The sequence below is a fragment of the Mus caroli genome, chromosome 5, assembly GCF_900094665.2.
Source record: "Mus caroli chromosome 5, CAROLI_EIJ_v1.1, whole genome shotgun sequence".
NCBI lineage: Eukaryota > Metazoa > Chordata > Mammalia > Rodentia > Muridae > Mus > Mus caroli.
The window spans coordinates 107,879,187-107,899,052 of NC_034574.1; the positions used below are offsets into that span (position 1 = coordinate 107,879,187).

Sequence of the window (19,866 nt, forward strand, 5' to 3'; positions counted from 1 at the left end):
TGCTTTCTTACAGAACCCAGGGCTACCAGCCCAGGGATGGCTCCACCCACAATGGCTGGGCCCTCCGCCCTTGATCACTAATTGAGAAAATGCTTTTACAACTGGATCTCATGGAGATATTTCCTCACCTGAGGCTCCTCTCTGAGGGAAGACTTATTCTTAGGAACTCTGGATCTTGGGCAGACCTAGAATCTTAGCTTCCCTCTTGCTCCTGTTCTCTGGCCATCTCCCTTCTTTTCTCCCCTCCCCCTTCCTCTGTTCCCCATTTCTTCTTAGTTAGTTACAGGTCTCTATCAGCCCTGGGAGAAAACCGCCATATCCCTCACATGGCCAGTTACACGGGGGTGGGGGGTGGGGACAGCACTGCCTGTTCCCTGATCACCCTCATCAGACAGCTGGGGGTGCATGGAGTTCAAGGGGTCCACCTCACCCCGGTAGCCTGCTTCCGCGCTTTATCACAAAGACAAAGCCCCAAACTCAAGGAACACACAGTGCAGTTCTTACTGACAGGCTCCAGGGTCCACTGCAGTCAATCTCCCAAGGGGCCCAAGCAGACTCCACGCAAGCCAGTAATGAATAGTCCTTCAGTGTTTGCAGACCAGAGAGACTATTAGAGACAGCCAGAGCTCTGCCCTGTTGAGCAGTAGAATCAGAACAGCTGAGAACCTTCACTACCAACTGTGAGAGTTTGAGGTCAGCTGAGAGGTGGTTTTAATTTAATCCTTTAATTTAATTTAATCCTTTAATTTAATTTAATTTAATCCTACAGGCCTTTAATCCCAACACTCTGAAGGCAGAGGCAGACAGATCTCTGAGTTCCAAGCCAGCCAGGCCTACACAAAGAAACCCTGGAGAGAGGGAGGGAGGGGGAAGGAGAGAGAGAGAGAGAGAGAGAGAGAGAGAGAGAGAGAGAGAGAACTTAAGGTCTATGTCTCTGTTCCCTGACCTCTACAACAGGGATAGCCATACTAATCCCTTATAGAATTGTTGGGAGAATCAAAGCAGGCTCACACAGGTTATGTTCTGGCCCAGGGCTTCAAAAGCAATCAGTGGATGTTGGTGGTGCCACTGTTATCAAAGGCCACTCAGCCAGTTTGCCCTCAACGCCTGCCATGGCCTTGCGATGCCTCCCCTGCTAAGTGGACATCTGAGACTGTTCCAGGACCCAGTTTACAGCCTCGTCCTACCCACCCCTCTGATTCTCTGCACTTCCTGCAATGTTCTCCTCAAGGAGATGAGAAATCTCATCATCTCTGAGGACGCACAGATGCTCAGTCACTAGAGAGGATGGAGGCTGGGAACCACCTCCCTAGGGTATGGCTCCCTAGGGTATGGCTCCCTAGGGTATGTCTCCCTAGGGTATGGCTCCAGAGCCAGCAAGAGCCTGGGCATCGTCTCTCTGTTGCAGGCCTGTCATCCTGGACCCAGCAGACCCGACCAACAATGTAGCAGAAGGCTACAGATGGGACATAGTGGCTCAGCGGGCCAACCAGTGTCTGAAACAGGACTGTTGCTATGACAACAGGGACAGCCCCGTCCCCAGCTGGAGGGTGAAGGTAATGAATGGTTCCTACTAACCTGACACTCTGAACACTACACTGCCTCACCCAACAAAGTGGGGAACAGCTTTTCAGAGGCAAGACATCTGGACACCACTTATTTCCAGCCAAATAAAGCCAAGAGATAGGCAGGAAAGTATAGACCTTGGGGCTTGTTTGTGAAACAGGAACTATATAGTCCTGACTGTCCTGGAGCTTGCTATATAGACTGGGCTAGCCTTGAACTCACAGAGATCTACCTACCTGTGCCTCGGGAGTACTGGAATTAAAGATGTGTGCTGCCACACCCAGCCTGTGACTCAGTGAAGCAAGGCCTCTTTGTGTAGCCCATATACTCTCAAATTCACAACCCCTCTGTTATACACACAAATGGCACATACATCTCAAACTCCCACTCCACCCTTCCTCTCCCCGCTGGACTGGAGGATTTTTTTTTTTTTCTTGAAAGCTTTACAACCCTAGCTTTAGAGTCCTTCCAAACCCAGCTGTGTCCTACATTCCTTTTGCCATGCAGTGAACACTAAGTGTGGCAGAGGCGAGTACCATCACTTTGTCTACCAAAGGGGAGGAGAGCCTACCTCAAGGGGCTGGAAATGTATTCGGGAGAGGCGCCCAGCATAGAGCTTACAAAGTGCTAGGTGTTCCCTAAATATTTGCTGCGGAGATGAGGAGGATGAGGATGAGGGAGATAAGGGAGATGAGGAGGAGGTGGCGGTAGGGGCGGGGGCGGGGTGGGGGAGAGGCGGGGAAGCGATTTTTGCTATTACAAAGATGAATCTGGGAAGGGAATTTGTGGGTCACGAGACAGAAATGCGAGCCTAACCCTGCCTCCGTCTCTTGCAGAGAGCGCCTGATATCCAGGTGACCGTGCAGCAGTGGGGGCACTCAGATTTAACCCTCTGGGTGAACCCTTATGAACCCATAAAGAAACTGAAAGAGAAAATCCAACTGAGCCGGGGCTACTCGGGCCTGCAGCGTCTGTCCTTTCAGGAGCCGGGCGGAGAACGTCAGCTCATCAGAAGCCATTGCACTCTCGCCTACTACGGAATCTTCTGCGACACCCACATCTGCCTGCTGGACACCATCTCCCCTGAGATCCAGGTCTTTGTGAAAAACCCGGATGGCAGGAGCCACGCCTATGCGATCCACCCGCTTGACTACGTCCTGAACCTGAAGCAGCAGATAGAAGACAGGCAGGGCCTTCGAAGCCAGGAGCAGCGACTGGAGTTCCAGGGCCACGTCCTGGAGGACTGGTTTGACTTTAAATCCTATGGCATCCAAGACAGTGTCACGGTCATCCTGTCCAAGAAGACCAAGGGGGCAGGTCCATTTGCGCCCAGCTAGCTTCCTCTGTCGGTGGCTCTGCCTGTTTTACTATCTCATCCTAGACTCAGCCTAGTTGCCCCTCCTTCCCGTCCTCTGCCTGGATGGTCCACGTCTTCGGTACCCTGCCAGCAGGGAGTCAGAGGGGGTGTGAGAAGTTGTGTACAGCCAGACACTCTTGTGTGACAATGGAATTCTGCAGTCCCCTGGGAAGTCAGGCCAGGACCTCTGCCTTCCTGGTGGCCTCACTGTCAAGACTGCGTCAGTGAATAGCTGGCCTCACAGACTATTCTCAGTGTTCAGAGGAAGCCAAACCATCTTCCTGACCAATCACAGGGACCCTGCTTCAGGTTGTCCCACCTCCAAATTCTTCCCACCAGTGACCTCCATCAGGGCGGCTCTGAAGCCTTCCCCTGTGTCCCCAACCACTTTTGCCTGCCTCCTGACTATCCAAGGCAAGGTAGAAGGGGATCAAGTTCCTTTCAAATGGAGAATAAAAAAGCCATTGTGTCTTCCCAGATGAGTGGTCCTCATTTGTCACCACAGATGCCTCTCAACTCTGCCATTGATGGGTATAGGGAAACTGAGTCAAAAAGAGACCAAGCTTGAGAGATGGAGATTGAAGATGAGACAGTATTTAAAAGTTCTTTTTGGGCATGGTATCATGCCTTTAATCTCAGCACTTGGGAGGCAGAGGCAGGCAGATTTCTGAGTTCGAGGCCAGCCTGGTCTACAGAGTGAGTTCCAAGACAGCCAGGGCTACACAGAGAAACCCTGTCACGAAAAGACAAAAACAAAAAAACCCACCACCACCACCAACAACAAAAAACAAACCTTCTAGGCAATTTAACAATACCATTATATATACTTCCCAACTCTTTTACATCCGGGGCCTACAGTATCTCTTTTCCAGAGGGTGAATAGTCTAGCTCAATCCAGATCTTCATATACTTCACAATACAGACCACACTGTAGGTGCATTAAAAGAGGAATGAACAGGACTGAGGCAGATCAGCTGGCAGAACACTGGCCTGGTACCTAAGAAGTCCCCAGTTCAATCCTCAGTACTTCCAGGTGTGGCAGCTCCTGCCTAGAATCCCAGCACAGAGTCAGGAAGATCAGGAATTCAGTCATCCTTGGCTGCATGGCAAGTTGGAGGCCAGCCTGAGCTATCCCAAACCCTTTCTAAAACTATCAATGGATTAGATGAATACATCACTGCCTTGGTCCTTTTACATTCCCGTAGCAAAACACCACAAATTCAGTGTCTTGTGAATAACAAGTGTTTGTTTCTCACTGAGAAGTTGAAGATCATTGGCACCTGGTGAGGACCTCTTGCTGGTTTGAAAATGGTAGCTTCTCACTTGGTCCTCATGTGGTAGAAGGAGAGAAAGGCAGATCTTCGAGAGTATTGATGGCAGGGATAAAGGCTCTGTTCCCTGCCAATCATCTCCAAAAGCCAACAGCATGGGAGGTAAGAAGTCAGCAAAGGGATTCAAACGTTTGTGGAAGATTCAAACATTCAGTCATAGCTGTCATTTTTCATTTCAAATCTTACTAGCTGGACAGAGGCAGCTTAAACCTTTTTAATCCTAGCACTCAGGAGGCACAGGCAGCCAGATCTTTGAGTTCAAGACCAGCCTGGTCTACAGAGATAATTCCAGGACAGCCAGGGATACACAGAGAAACCTTGTCTTGAAAAATCAACCAAAGAAAAAATTTAAAGACTTATTTTATTAAATACACAAGTGTGTTGCCTGCCTGTATGTATGTGTAGCACATTCGTGCCTGCTGTTCTCAGAGATCACTACTAGATTTCCTAGAATAGGAGTTATGGACGGTTGTGAGCAGTGCTCTTAACTGCTGAGCTAAAAGACTTTTCCCACGTATGACTGCTTTCTCTCAAGAAATGTTTTCATCACCACGGGCACATACATATGTAAAATAAGCAGGCACATCAAACAATTAAAGGAAAGAAATCATAAAGAAATAACTTTAAAACAAGTATTTAAAGCCAGCAAGATGGCTCAGGAGATGAAAATATTTGCTACCAAGCCTGGCAAACTGAGTTTGATCGCCAGGAACCAAAACATGCAGATCTGGGGCTGGAGAGTTGGCTCAGCGGTTAAGAGCACTGTCTGTGCTTCCAGAGTACCTGAGTTCAATTCCCAGTAACCACATGGTGGCTCACAACCATCTGTAATGGGATCTGATGCCCTCTCCTGGTGCATCTGAAGACAGCAACAATGTACTCACATACATAGAATAAATAAATCTTAAAAAAAAAAAAAAAGAATATATTAGCCAGGCAGTGGTGGTGAACACCTCTAATCCCAGCACTTGGGAGGCAGAAGCAGGCAGATTTCTGAGTTCAAGGGCAGCCTGGTCTACAGAGTGAGTTCCAGGACAGCCAGGGCTACACAGAGAAACCCTGTCTCAAAAAAACAAAACAAAACAAAACAAAACAAAACAATGAAGTGTAGATCTGACCCTCTCAAGCTGTCCTGATCCCACATGTGCACTCGCTCTTCCACACACAAATGAATATAATACAATGTATTTTTTTTTGTTTAAAAATTATTTGGTGTGTGTATGACTTTACCATCATTAAACGCTAAGGCAAGCTGGTGTCATCCTGGTGTGAGGGAAACAGAAACAAGAGGAACAACTCAAGTTCAAGACCAGTTTGGTCTATGTAGCAAGTTCCGGGCTGGCCAGAGATATGTGCCCGGGTCTCAGAAGGGAATATGGGAGCCTGGTCTGGTGGCTCTTGCCTATGAGGCAGAGGCAGGCAGATCTCTGAGTTCGAGGCCAGCCTGGTCTACAGAGTGAGTTCCAGGACATCCAGGGCTACACAGAGAAACCCTGTTTCAAAACAAAAGTGTGGGGGCAGGTGGGGGGCTGGGATTATCTCTCATTCAATAAAATGTTTATTGTAAGGATCGTGGCAAGGATCAGAGGCCCATTCCCTGAACCCACAAACCTGCACACACATGTTCACTCATGTGCATATGCATCTACATACACATAAACATCTATAAGTGAGCACAATTGAGAAAAGACAAAAATGATTTTGCGTGTTAATGAGATAGGGGTATTTGCTTACTTTTACATAAATCTTGTCTAAATATTTGATACCATGGGACACAGAACTTTGTCAGTGTTTTCAGAGTGTCAATGTGTTGGTTCTAAAGTCAGCAATGCCAACAGTGCTTCCTCTCGCCAGTATTGTACACAACAGCAGACACATGGGTGGGGCCGCCTCCGAAGTTGTTGGAAACGCTGTCTTAAACCCAGGTCAAAAGTCAATCACTTTTGTAATGAAACTCAAACAACTCAAACGGCAACTTTTAAGCTCGGGTGTTCTAATAGAAAACAATCAAAAGGTGTATTAACCTGATATGTGTTAAGGAATGACATTAAAAAAAAATCTTCGTTTTCTGCAATTAAACGGTTGTGTTTCATAAGAGCAGAAAAGTTTGTGTGGGGCTGGAGAGATGGCTCAGAGGTTAAGAGAACTGACTGCTTTTCCAGAGGTCCTGAGTTCAATTCCAGGAACCACATGGTGGCTCACAACCATCTGTATTGGGATCTGGCGCCCTCTACTGGTGTGTCTGAAGACAGCTACAGTATTCATTCATATACATAAAATAAATCTTTAAAAAAAATGTTGCCTGGTAGTGGTGTACTACCTTTAATCCCAGCACTTGGGTGGCAGAGGCAGGCGGATTTCTGAGTTCAAGGCCAGCCTGGTCTACAAAGTGAGTTCCAGGACAGCCAGGGCTATACAGAGAAACTCTGTCTCGAAAAACAAAAACAAACACACACACACAAAAGCTCTCAAGTGCTAGTCTACAGGTGTTTTACGGACTATGCATTAACTGCTAAATCCTCCGCTGTTCCAAGAGTCATTCTGATCTGATTTGTTTGTTCTGTTTGTCAGACCCTCAAAAGCCTACAGTTTAACAATCTTCCTAAGATCAAAACTTGAAGTAAAAAAGGTGGCTAGTTGCCTTCCCGATTTCATCAAATCGCACGTGAATTCATTTATCCTTAAAAAATTAAAAATAAAAACAGAACTAATCCTGCTTCTGTCATACTTTAGGGTATTATCATTCCCTGTGTAAACAAGAGAAAAAAAGGAGAAAAGGTGGGGAGGGGATCAGAAGGAGAGAAGGGGAGGAGAGGAAAGGGGAGGGGATGAGAGGAGAAAAAAGAAAAGGAAAAAGAAAAACAACAACAACAAAAAGATTGGAGAAGGTGGTGGTCTCCTGGACCCTTCCGGAGCTCATTTTTCTGGACCGTTCGCTGCCAATGGTAGTCTGGGAACTACAATTCCCATGATGCTCTGACAGGTGGGTCATGTGAGAGGGAAGCTTTTTCCCTCCCACAACCCCTTGCGGCATCCCAGGATGGTGGCGCCCAGCGGTGCAATGAGCGATTCGGAGAACAGCAGCAGTAGCAGCAGCGATGCGGAGGAATTGGCACGGTGTCGCGAGGCGGCGACGCCCGCCTGGGGGCTGGAGCAGCGCCCTGGGGCAGCGGAGAGACCCGATGCTGGTAGGGGGCTTTCCGGGGTTCGGGCTCCTCCCCGGGGGCCTGAAACGGATGCGTGGTGGGTGCGAGCCATGGCGTCCTGACGTTTTGGAGGAGCTTTCTTGGGGGAGCTTCTGAGATCTTTTGGGGATCACACTGACACCGAGGGCAGAGGGTGATTGCTTTATTCCCGTGGAGGCCGCAGAGGCACCTAAATGCCTCCTGACTGCTTTCCTCAGTGCGTCCTGTGTCCTCCCTCTGGAAAGGTAACCAACCCATCACCTGTCTGAGATGACCGTGATGCACCTCCTTCTTGTAGTCCCAGAATCCCGACTTTCCCGGCCCTCACTTGATGTCTCGTTCAGACTGAGCTCACCAGGGTGTATACCTAACCGAGAGATTGCCTAGCAGACGGAACGGATCCGGCATCTGCCAGTATAATGACTCTTAATCATGGTTAGAGAATCCAACAGGCCTTATAATTTAGAGTAGGCAAAATATATATATTGCATCTGTACTTGAACTCCTCGTGGGAATTTAACACCTTCTCCTCTCCTGCATGTGAGCTACAGGCCACAGTCACGTGATAATACCTGTTTGTCCCAGTAGACGTCACCATATTGTTACATCCCGTTACAGCCTTTTTTTTTTTTTTTTTTTTTTTTTTGGTTTTTCGAGACAGGGTTTNTTTTTTTTGGTTTTTCGAGACAGGGTTTCTCTGTGTAGCCCTGGCTGTCCTGGCACTCACTTTGTAGACCAGGCTGGCCTCCAACTCAGAAATCCGCCTGCCTCTGCCTCCCGAGTGCTGGGATTAAAGGCGTGCGCCACCACGCCCGGCCCTTTTACAGATACATCCAAGTATTTTCTTCACAGTACACTGTTGGAAAAGAATCATTTACACTCTTACCCACCATAAAGCCCCTGAGATGTCTAGTTCCATTTCCAGATCAGTGAGTTGCCTCAGCAATTGCTACACAAGCCTGCCAACCACACTGGATTCCCAGAACCCAAGGTAAAAGAGAGGATTAGCTCCCAAAAGTTATCCTGTGATTTAGACATACAACAGTAAACATTTTCAACTCTCGGAAGGGGACCGACGTAAAAACAAAGTATATAACTTATAGTTTTATTTTATTTTATTTTTGACATAGATTCTCCCATGTAGCTCTGACTGCCCTAGAACTCACCACATAAACCAGACTGTTCTTAAACTCGAAGAGATCTGCCTGCCTTTGCCTTCTGAGTGCTGGGATTAAAGGTGTGTGTTGCCAAGCCTGGTTTAAAAAGTGACCTCTAGATTATTCTATTACATTTTATGTTGTGTGTCTGTAGACTCACACAGGTGTCATGGGAGGTTAGAAGTCATGTGGGTCCTGGGGATCAAACTGAAGTGGTTAGGCTTGGTGGCAAGTATCTGGAGAGCCATCTTGTCTTCCTTGGAGGAGAATAGACTCACTTTATAGATGTAAAAAACAAAACCTTGAGGGGCTAAATGGCTCACTCTGGGTGTGGAGTTTTGACAGTTGTCTTTATTTTGGGGGGCGGAGTTTGGGGGGTTGATCGTCATTGCTCTGTAGTCATAATGGGAGCTACTCATGACTTTCAGAAGCCAGGTACCCACCTCACACACACCCACAGCCAGAGCATGGAGCACTTGAGAGCACACTGACAGAACAGTGTATCGGGCAGACGCACCGAATGCATCACAGCCTAAACACAACGGTGACCGTGGAGTTGATGCACCAAGCCCTGCAGCACACTGGGTGCCGTCAACAGTCCTTTCCGTTCCCTTGTCACAAGCCCCCTTTGTCCCACGATCCACATCAGAACCTCAGAGCCATCTCTCAGCATCCCTCCTATACAACATCTAGCCCGTCACATCCTCAGAGGCCTTGGTGATGCACGCGGACCTCCCGTCTACCCTTGGCCTCCTCTGTCTCATTCTGTCTAGTGTGGCAAAGCTAAGCCGGTTTCTGTCACTGGCGGCCTTGACCCCTCCATTGCCCTTCTTTCTCCCATCCCAAGTCCTCACATTGCCCTCTCCTGGGGGGCCTGGGTATCTTCCCCCAACAAAGTCTCTCCTCTCCCGGCCACAGCGGCAGCTGGCCGGCCACAGCAGCAGCTGGCTGGCTTTCAGCACCACAGGCTCCTATCTGCACAGGCTTGCTTCCCTGTGCTTGGAGACCCTCCCAGATCTCCACTTGACTCAGCTCCATCTCTCTCAGGTATCTCTCTGCTTAGCGGTCACCTTACAAAGCCTTCCGACCTTTGGAGGAACAGTTCCCCCACCCTATAGGCCAAGCCTCCTTTGTTTTGTGTTTTTTATACACTTTCTATTAGCCAGTTTGTGCGGAAATGTCATTTAGCATCCATGTTCACCTCGAACGTAAGTCTCTGTACTGGCTGGTTTTGTGTGTCAACTTGACACAGCTGGAGTTATCACAGAGAAAGGAGCTTCAGTTGAGGAAATGCCTCCAGGACATCCAGCTGTAAGGCACTTTCTCAATTAGTGATCAAGGGGGAAAGGCCCCTTGTGGGTGGTGCCATCCCTGGACTGCTAGTCTTGGGTACTATAAGAAAGCAGGTTCCTGCTTCCTGATCTGCTTGAGTTCCTGTCCTGACTTCTTTTGGTGATGAACAGCAGTGTGGAAAGTGTAAGCCGAATAAACCCTTTCCTCCCCAACTTGCTTCTTGGTCATGATGTTTGTGCAGGAGTAGAAACCCTGACTAAGACAGTCTCTGAGGACAGCACTATTTGTTTGAGTTGTTCAGGTGTGGCACCTGGTTATTAACAGCCACACAGCGTTTTCTTCAGCGGACTCCACCATCAGCATCTCCAGTGTTCGCCCCTCCCAGAGCACACTGTACAGCACCAGCAGTCACCCCATAAACTATAGTCAAATTACACCTGGGCTTGCCTGGTAAACATTAACAGGCCCTCTGGAGCCAAATGATGACCTGTCACCTCCTTCCAGCTGCCATTAAGACAGCCATTACTAATGCATGAGCTCAGGGCTAGCCTGGGCTATGTAACAAAAATCTCATTTAAAAAAAATTAGGGGCTGGAGAGATGGCTCAGCGGTTAGGAGCACTGACTGCTCTTCCAAAGGTCCTGAGTTCAAATCCCAGCAACCACATGGTGGTTCACAGCCATCTGTAGTGAGATCTGACGCCCTCTTCTGGTGTGTCTGAAGACAGCTATAGTGTACTTATGTATAATAAAAAATAAATAAATCTAAAAAAAAATTTTGCTTTTGGACTCGAGCCAAATTATTTTACATATCTTTGACTTTACCTCTTTTGCAGAGTAGGGATAGCAGTCACCTCTCAAATAGAAACTGGGGGGAGGTTCCTTGAGTTATAACGCACATTCAAATCACCTAGCCTGCAGCCATGTCGGCTGCTCTGTAAGCCCTTTTTTCATTGTTCCACAGGTGCTGCAGATAAACAAGCGCCGGCCCCACAGCCAAGCCGCAGGTACTGTGTGTGCTCTGCACGGAAGCTTCATTGAGTCATTCAACACTGATTCCCCCTGTGCGTGCCAGATGCTAGGTTAGACCCCAGGGTGTCAGAGGGACGGAGACAGGCGGTCCCTCCCTACTGAGGGCAGCTTCTAAGCTGTCAGGAAGGGATGTCTTGATGTCTGTCTGTGCGTGTTGTAGGCGTGAGGTGAACCAGCACGAGGAAGATGGCAACGACCTTCGGACCACTCCTGAGTTCCGAGCCCATGTGGCCAAGAAACTGGGAGCCCTGCTGGACAGGTGAGCGGAGGCTGTGGAGGCTCATGTCATAACCCCAGTCCTGTCCTCTTGCCTCAACCTCCCAGGTTCTGGGATTACAACTTCATGTCCCAAACCCAGAAAAAAAAAAAAAAGAGTTGTTCAGTTGTTGTTACCCGAACCATCATCCTTGGTCTGGCACCTCCTCTCCCTCAGCTCCATTGCCATCGCAGAAGTTTGGAAGAAGTCGCAAAAGGCAAAGATGCAGCAGGCAGCAAATGTGCAGCAGGCAGCAAAGGAGGAGGATGGTGAGTCCTTAGACTGCAGATCAGTGCTGCCCTGCAGAGATGCCCCTGTGTGCCTGTGGCCAGCAGCCCTTCCTGCATCTGCTGTCCCCACACTCTGAAGTGGGAACCACAGCACCCCATTCCTGGGATGAGCTAGCTCTGAGATCCCCCACTTGCCCTGGTACCTGCAAGCATTGTGGCTTCTTACCCAGTCTTTCCCTCCCGCTCTCTCTGGTCCTGACCCCATACGTGGACCCTTTTGGAGGCCAACACAGGTAAGAGACTCAACTGCAGACTTCTAAAGCCCCTGGAATCTGGGTAAGGTGGTGCTTTTAATCCCTGCACTTGAGGCAGAGGCAGGTAGATCTCTGTGAGTTCAAGGCCACCCTGGTCTGCATAGCTAGTTTCTGGACAGCCAGGGATACACAGAGAAATCCTGTCCCAAAACAGAAGCCCCTGAAGCTCACTGTCCAGATGTGGCAGCCAGTCTGTGCCACAAGCCCCTGCCTCTGGCTCCACAGGAGGGCAAGCAAGCCTTGCTTCAGATCAGCTTCAGTTTACACAAACACACACACACACACACACACACACACACACACACACACACACACACGGCAGTGAGGTCTAAGCCTTGCCACTAGACTGGGAGTACCTGAGGACTGGCTGCGTCCTTAGCACCTAGGGGAAGGGCCAGTGTCTGCCTTACTGACTGCTGGCTCTGCCCTGTGGTGTCTTAGGCTTCCGCCTTTTCTTCACATCCATCCCCGGAGGCCATAAGAAGGAAGCCTCTCCAAGACCCTGCCGGAAGCGCCAGCCCCCCAGCTCCAGGTAAGAGCTCACAGCCTCTCCTGGCCGAGCCTGAGGAATAGCTAAGCAACCCCAGTCAGGCTCAGACTGAGCAAGAGATCATCAGATAATAAGGCAAAGTATTCCCCCAGCAGGAAGGCACAGGGTCTTCTGGGGCGGGGAGGCGGGAAGGATCCCATGGTTTTCAAGAGCAGCCATCTTGGGTCAGAGTCCCGCCTTTATCATCCTTGCCTCCTGAGAAGAAGCTCTGTGAGGTTTGGACACTGTCAGGGCCCTCATTGTAGAGGAGAATACTAAGGGTCAGAGGCTTCCGGTACTTATTGCAGTCATGTGAGAAGCTGACTCGAGCCTGAGCTACTTGGCCGCCTCCATCTGGTCCGGAGGCAACCAGGCAGCTCGGAGACCCATCCAGCTAACCTGACTACTCTCCACGGTGACAGTGAAGACAGCGATGAGGAACTGCAGCGGTGCCGGGAGGCAGCAGTATCGGCTTCAGAGATTCTCCAGGAGTCAGCCATACACTGCCCTGCCAAGGCAGAGGAGAAGAAGAAGTTGAAAAAGAAAGTCAAGAAGAAGCCGGACAACGCTGACCTGGCTGCAGCCCCAGGTCTGGAACAGGTAAAGGAGGCAGGCGTTGTCAATGGGGACCCGGTGTCGCTTGGGATCCAAAAGAAGAAAAAGAAGAAGGCCAAGAAATCCAGAGAGGCTCCCCTGTGCCCACCAGCAGAGTGTGCAGCGGCGAAGCCTGAGAACTGACCCCAGGCTGTAGGTCCAGCCCTGAGGATCAGGTGCCCATGGAGTTAGGGCAGAGCCAAGCCACACTCCCAGTTTCCAGCTTCCCACAATGACTGTCCATGGGTGACTTTAGGTGGGCTTGTCCAAGAGTCCAAGCAACGGAGTGGGTATATGGGGAGAGGCCTGGAATAGATTTGTGGTTCCAGAACGTTCCCCAGCTTTTGGACTGAATCTCAGAGCATCCATCTCCCCAGCCTGTGCAGCCTTGCATGACAGTTGTCCTAGAGAATGATGGGCAGGCGTCTCCAAGCTGCCGAGGCCCCAGAAAAAATTTTAGTACCTCTCTCCCAGACTTAAGAACATTGTCTGGAAAAGAAGGGAAGGTCTCCCCCACCTCCTCCTCTCCCCACATCTGTCTGTAACATGTTGATTTGTTAATACCACAGGTAAGTCAGTCACTGACAGTCAGGTGCCAGAGTGCAGAGCACCTGCTTAGTGCTAGGCTGCATGCAGGCTTGGGTACAAGGCCCCAAGAAAGAGAAAAAGGAAAATAAATTCTCACGTGTCCCAAGACCTACACTAGCCCTGCCCTGGTCAGTGCTGATCATTTTTGTCTTATTGTCTGGAAGAGTCTCTGTGTAGCTCCAGCTGGCCAGCCTCCTGGTTTGCCTCCTGTGCAGTTACACCAATGAGCCATCAGTGCTGAGGAATCAAACCGGGACATCCCACTTACCATGCAGATATCGGGCCACTGAGCCACCTCCTCTGTGCCGAATGTTAAGGGGGCATCTTATATAAAAACCACATGTGGCTCCATCCACCCACACCCCCAGATACCCTCCGTCCCCCCAGCTTCAGGACTCCAGGGAATGGTAGCACACTTAGACTACCAGGTGGGTTTCTTGCAATAACAAGGACACGCAGATTCAGGCAGAGTCACCTCATTTCCAGTTAAACAAAAAGATGTGTAAACATGTGCGGGGCTTTGCTCTGCCTTCCCTCCTGACCACTGATGGACAGTCAGGAAGCTTCCACGCGCTTTTTACTGACTTTACTAAAAGTTAAATAAACATACAGGCTCACTTATGGTCAGCCGTAGGCTACAGTCCAGGATAACAAAGGAGCCGGCTGAAGGCCAGGTTCCCTGCAGTAGGCCCGAGGAGACAGAGTCATGTGTGCTGTATTTCTCTGGGCTGCTCGGGACCCAGGATTTCTCAGAATGGCTGCCAGCCCCCAGGCCACTTAGGTGGCTTCTCTTTGCTGGTCTTGGTACCCTCTCCACTAGACACTGCCCAGGTCTTGACTTCTGAGTTCTGCAGGTCTCCCTCACAGCAGGAAGGAAGTTGTCAGGGCCCTACAGGCAGAGGAGCAGATTGTCCAGGGTGTGGTCTTGGCATGAGTTGCAGGTCCTAAGGAACAGGGGTGACAACCCGAGCCCTGAAATGGCCTTTCTAGTGGAGGCAAGATGCCAGGTTGGCATCAGAAGACACATCCAAGGGAACAGATGGCTTGCAAGTGCGGTCCTGGGGCTGGGAAAAGGGATGGCTTGGTAGGGGAAAGCCTAGGAGAGCCCCGGGTGGCTTCCCCTCAGCTCCCGAGCCTAGCAGAACAGCTGGGTAGGAAGGTGGGGAGGGTAATCCTCAAAACTGGCACGTGGGTCTCTGGTGCAGGGTGGAATGGCCTGGGGAGGCACAGGAGGCAGCAGGCAGCTGTGTTGATCTAGGGCCTCAGAGCTCAGCACAGATCCTTGAGGGCCTGCAGGCTCTGACTCAGGGATGCAGGCACCACAAGCTTCCCCACTTCTGTCCCAAGCATTAAATTTTCCATTCTAAACAGCAGGGATGATGGTCCAAAATACTGCCCAGATTGGGCCGTCCTCTGGCTCCTTGAGGCTTGCTTCTCAGGCTGAGACACCTCAGAGCCATCCATTCCTGATGATGGAGGAGCAGCAGTGTCAATGAATGCGTAGACTTCTGGGAAGGCCAGCAGCCTGTGTCAGGTGACATGGCAGGCTCAGATATCCTCCGGGCAGTGTGGCTGCAGCTCTCCTCACCCCCTATGCAGGCCAGTGCAGGCCCTGGGGACCCAGCTCCTGGGAGGCAGTCACCATGGTTACTGGGAAGAGGAGGCCATCTGGGTGGAGATAAAAGTCTCGATGACACCATGGTTGGATGGCAGCAGGTGGCTGTGCCCGTTGGAGTCAGAACTCTGATACAACACCAGGCTGCTGGAGGACACTGCAGAAGCAAATGGGGTTACTAGCTGTCGGCCAAGTCCCTCCGACCCCTACCCCACCTGCCCATCTCTTAGTGATGCTCCAGGGAGAAAAAGCAGAGCCTCATATTCTGAATCAACAGTCGGGCATGGTGGTGCACGCCTTTGATCCCAGCACTTGGGAGGCAGAGGCAGGTGGATTTCTGAGCTTGAGGCCAGCCAGAGTCTGTTCCAGGACAGCCAGGGCTACACAGAGAAAGAAACCCTGTCTTGAAAAACCAAACCAAACATTCTGAATCAATAGATTCCAGCAACCCATCCACTCTCAGGGCCCACAGGGAGGCTCCCAGAAGCCTGCTCTGCTGGGTGGTGTCAAACACTAACATTCCAGGGAATTAAACCCAGTGCCTCATGCTTGCATACTGTCCCTCAGGAGGTATTTTGCAGATGTGGTTAACAGTGAATTGGCTTCCAGTAAAAGACTTCCTGTAAAAGATGTGACCCTGTGTGGTGGGCACATCTAATCAGAAACTTTAAAGTGTATCGAGACTAGAGTTTGAGGCCAGCCTGGTCTACAGAGTGCATTACAGGACAGCCAGGACTACACAGAGAAACCCTGTCTCAAAAAACCAAACCAAACCAAACATTGTGGATCAACAGATTCCAGCAACCCATCCACCCTCCACCCTCAGGTGGAGAAATCTGTCATTAAGACCATAGATTGTCCCCCTGCTTGTGTCCCAGCCTACTGCTGGTCTGTAGACAAGTGACAAATGTGCACTCCCTACAGCTGTGCCACCAGATAAATGTCCCCCACACAGTGCCATTGGCGCTGTGTCTCTTTGAGAGTTCCAAACTGGTGAAGTGACAGAGACATGAGCCCACCTGTCTTTGCCACCACATAGCTGTGGGAGATGGGACAAGTCTCTCACCTTGACGCTACATTTGCCCATCTGTCCAATGAGACAGTAAGTGTCCCCAGGAACTGCCATTACAGCTCCAAGGGCCAGTTGGGGGATCTGAGGCTCCAAGGGATAGCAGCTCTCCTGAAGTCACAGAAGTGGGCATAGGGGCCACCCCAGAGCCTCACCCCATGACATTGTAGGCTGTAAACTGAGCAGGTGGAGTTGGACAGGGACTGAGGGGTGCACACCCACTGTGACCTTCCAGTTTCCCAGATGAGGCCCGAGAGCTGAGCAAGCTGTTTTTAATGCTGGCAGCTAATGTCAAGCCCTGAGCACTGAGGAGGAAGGTGCAAGCCACCAAGCCTCATAGCCTCGAAGGAGAGAACCAACAAGAACCAACTCTTGAAAATCGGATGGCCTCTGCTCCCCACACACGCCGCATTGCACACATGCCCACCCACACAAAACATACAATTAAAGTTAGTTTACATTTTCAAAAAGAGTGCTTGCCATACAGGCACAAGGAACTGAGTTTGAATTCCCCAGCACCTCAGGTAAACAGCCAGCCTATCTATGTCTGTGCATGCCTGTGACTCCAGTGCCGAGGACTAGAAACAGATCCCCGGAGCTCACTGGCCAGTCAGCCCAGACAAAAGGGTGTGCTTCCAGTTCAGTGAGGAGCCCTGACTCAAGGGAATAAGTCAGAGCTACAGAGGCCGGGCAGTGGTGGCACACACCATTGAACCCAGCACTTGGGAGGCAGAGGCAGGCAGATTTCTGAGTTCGAGGCCAGCCTGGTGTACAGAGTGCGTTCCAGGACAACCAGGGCTACACAGAGAAACCCTGTCTCCAAAAAACAAAACAAAAAACCAAGCAAACAGGAAAAAACACAAAACAACCTCCTCTGGCCTCTGCATGTGTGTGTAGAACACCTGTACACTCACATGCATAATATATGCATGCATGGACGTGCGCACACACAGATCCCAAACTACTGCTTGGCGTTCCGCAGGCACCACACACAATGGGCCATCGGCCCCCGACCACCTACATACTTCTGGGAGACCGCTCACCTGTGGGACTGTTGCTGAGGCGGTGGGCAGGCTGCAGGTGCTGGATGTTCGACGGGTCCTGGCTGGGGATGTGGATGGTGGTGGCTGGAGAGGGTGGCTCGTGAAGCCCGGGCTCACTGGAGGCCTCTGTGTCTGAGGTGAAGACCTAGGGAACCAGAATAAGCCCCCCACTGAGCCCTTGTGCACAGCGGGCAGCCCCTGTGGGGTGGGGCTTCAGGAGGCAGGGCCTTACCTGCTTGGTGGGTGTGAGGCTGGCAAGGGTGCTGAGGTTGGTGTCTGTGATCAGCATGGTCTGCGGGAGCAGGCTGGTGTGCGTGTACTGGGCCACCTCAGGCTTGTGGCTGTATAAGGCTGGGAGGAGACACAGAGCTCTGACTCCCTGGGCCCTACCCCGAAGGCCTCGGGGGTGAGTGCCCTATGGGAAGTGGGCATGAAGCCCGATAAACACTCCAATGGCGAATACTTGGGGATCCAGATGGGAAAGACGACTCACATCTTGACCCACATCTTTCCCGTTACAAGGGCCTGCACAGCTAAGCCGGATGGGGAATGGCGGGGGGGGGGGCGGGGGGGTACGGGGCAGGGCGGGGAGGGTCAGCACCAACTCCAGCTCATTTTGTGTACCGGTCTTTTTGTGTTTGTTTCCCCCGACTGCCAGGCAGGGCACTAGACACGGATACCGCTGTATTAGATGCATGCGGTGCTGTTGTACTGAGCACAGTCCTCCAGTCCTCCGCTCAGTATCTGACGCTATGCAGAGGGAGCAGGGTCGCAAGCACGAGTGCCTGCGTGGTGTGCGGGGCAGGTGCTGTTGTACAATGCAGGCCTCTGAGGGAAGGGCTGGTGGCTTCCATCGGTGAGCGGGGCAGAGGCCAGCAATACCTCTATCTCCAGGGCACCTCCAACACGTGCCTCAGAGTCTCATCGCTAGCCTCTCCAAGAGACCTAGCCACTTGCCAAGCACATAGCCTCCGCATGCTGTCCCAGGAACTCAGCCAAAAGCAAAGCGTGCGAGCGCGCACACACACACACACACACACACACACACACACACACCCATGCTATCAGCCTCACGCTGACCCACAAGTTCATAGCCTCCGGCCATGCTGAAGTCCAAAAGGTCTGAACCTTTGCATAAGGTTGGTCCCACAGCCCATCTGTGGCCAGCCTTATGCAGATCTGACATACACGAGGCTGCGTGCACGCACATACACACGCGCGAGCATGGGCGTGCGTGTGCCTGTATGTGTCTGTCTATATACAAGTGTAGGCATGAGAACCCCAGAAAGTTGGCCGGCCTGGAGCCCACCAAGTAGGCTAGACTGGCTAGCAGGAGCCATCCGTCTGTGTCTTGTCTCCTTGGCTCTAGTATTACAAGAAGCACACACCACCATATCCTTCCTTTCCTCACCCTCCAACATTCCCTCCCCTTCCCCCTCCCGCCCCCCCCCCCCCCCCCGTGAGTTCTAAAGGATGGAACTCTGTTCTTTAGCACTGACTGAGCTGTCCACCCCTCTCCCACCCCACATGAGTCTTTAATTTACTTCATGTAGTGTGTCCATCTTTTACTGCAGAAATAACAGTGTTCTGTGGACAGTGAAGCCCAAGGGGACTGGGAGTAATCTGTACCCCATAATCTATCTACAAGCCAGTTTTCCTAACGTGTCAAAGTCATAAACTGATGTTCGCACAGCCCCAGGGGTTTCAGAGAAAAGGCTGTGTGGCCTGCACTTTATCCCCAGGACCGGACGCCAGCAGCATCGCGCACAGTGAAAAGTTCACACGCAAGCTACCGTGTGCGTATGCGCACACACACAAACAGGTTGGTGGCCCATAGATACCTGTGCCATACACGAGCAGACTGCAGCACCTGTTACCTGCCGCGTCTTTTGCCTACCAGCCAAGCTGTAGCCCGACTCTCCCAGGCCAAGGTGGGGGATGCTCACCATGGGGGCTCTGCAGCTGGGCCATGGTTGCCATGAAGGGGCTCTGGGCCACGTGGCTCTGTACGGGGGGCATGAGAGGCTGCTGATAGGAGGGATGCAGTGGTTGGGAAAACTGGACCGGCTGCAGCGTGGTCAGGCTGCTCCCCATACTGTTGATGACAGGCACGCTCTGTGCCTGAGTGGAGGCCAGACCTGGGCAGGACAGGAAGACTCCGATGAGCCCCACCCACCCACCGCACACCACACCACCCTCGCGCACAGGGTCTCCTTAGACCCAGCCCAGGGCCTCTGAGGGACACTACCCCTCCTTAGAGCCCGAGGGTTAGAAGAGGAAGGAGAGGAGGCTGGCACACGTTTAAGTGGCCTTGAAAAGTCATTCTGCAGGACTTTAGCTCCTCATCTGGCTGGGTGGGAAAGGCAATCAGTCTGTCGAGGTTGTCAAGCTAGGTACCCTAGAGAACTGGGGGTTCCGTAGTAGTAGCATAGCCCTGGCCTTAGGGCTCTGCTCCCATGTTCTAGCATCTTCCTGTTTCTTACACACTGAGCAAAGTTCCACTATCGTCTCAGACTGATGTCTGGAAATTTCCACACTATGCTTAGTGGGTTTGTTTGGTTACTGTCTGGCGTCATGGGTGCCTAGCTGCAGGCTCTCAGAAAGTGGATGCCAGCCGGGTGTGGTGGTGCACGCCTTTAATCCCAGCACTCGGGAGGCAGAGGCAGGCGGATTTCTGAGTTCGAGGCCAGCCTGGTCTACAAAGTGAG

At 51.3% G+C, this 19,866-nt stretch overlaps 3 protein-coding genes across 6 annotated transcripts in view; 2 read left to right on the forward strand and 1 right to left on the reverse strand.

Moving 5' to 3' along the window:
- LOC110294578 (2'-5'-oligoadenylate synthase-like protein 1) overlaps positions 1-3,402 on the forward strand; it is a 14,310-nt gene extending 10,908 nt beyond the window's left edge. Inside the window, exons 5-6 of one of the 2 annotated variants that reach the window (XM_021162908.1) lie at positions 1,409-1,556; positions 2,403-3,402. In XM_021162908.1, coding sequence (XP_021018567.1) covers positions 1,409-1,556; positions 2,403-2,903 — 649 coding nt within the window. In that variant the 3' untranslated portion in view covers positions 2,904-3,402. Of the gene's footprint in view, positions 1-1,408; positions 1,557-2,402 lie in introns of those variants that run through there. The other variant, XM_029476974.1, reaches the window with a different exon arrangement.
- Positions 3,403-7,277: 3,875 nt separating this feature from the next.
- C5H12orf43 (chromosome 5 C12orf43 homolog) lies at positions 7,278-13,545 on the forward strand. The gene is made up of 6 exons (XM_021161674.1): positions 7,278-7,442; positions 10,853-10,895; positions 11,081-11,179; positions 11,354-11,445; positions 12,162-12,252; positions 12,672-13,545. Exons 1-6 carry the CDS (start codon positions 7,295-7,297, stop codon positions 12,985-12,987), a joined length of 789 nt encoding a protein of 262 aa, XP_021017333.1. The 5' UTR covers positions 7,278-7,294; the 3' UTR covers positions 12,988-13,545.
- Positions 13,546-14,002: 457 nt separating this feature from the next.
- Positions 14,003-19,866, reverse strand: part of Hnf1a (HNF1 homeobox A) — a 23,705-nt gene continuing 17,841 nt past the window's right edge. For all 3 annotated transcript variants that reach the window (XM_029477422.1, XM_021161671.2, XM_021161673.2), the window contains exons 7-10: positions 19,105-19,296; positions 17,391-17,509; positions 17,159-17,303; positions 14,003-15,203 (exon numbers count right to left, since the gene is read on the reverse strand). In XM_029477422.1, the coding sequence (XP_029333282.1) occupies positions 15,079-15,203; positions 17,159-17,303; positions 17,391-17,509; positions 19,105-19,296 (581 nt within the window). In that variant the 3' untranslated portion in view covers positions 14,003-15,078. The remainder of the gene's footprint in view (positions 15,204-17,158; positions 17,304-17,390; positions 17,510-19,104; positions 19,297-19,866) is intronic.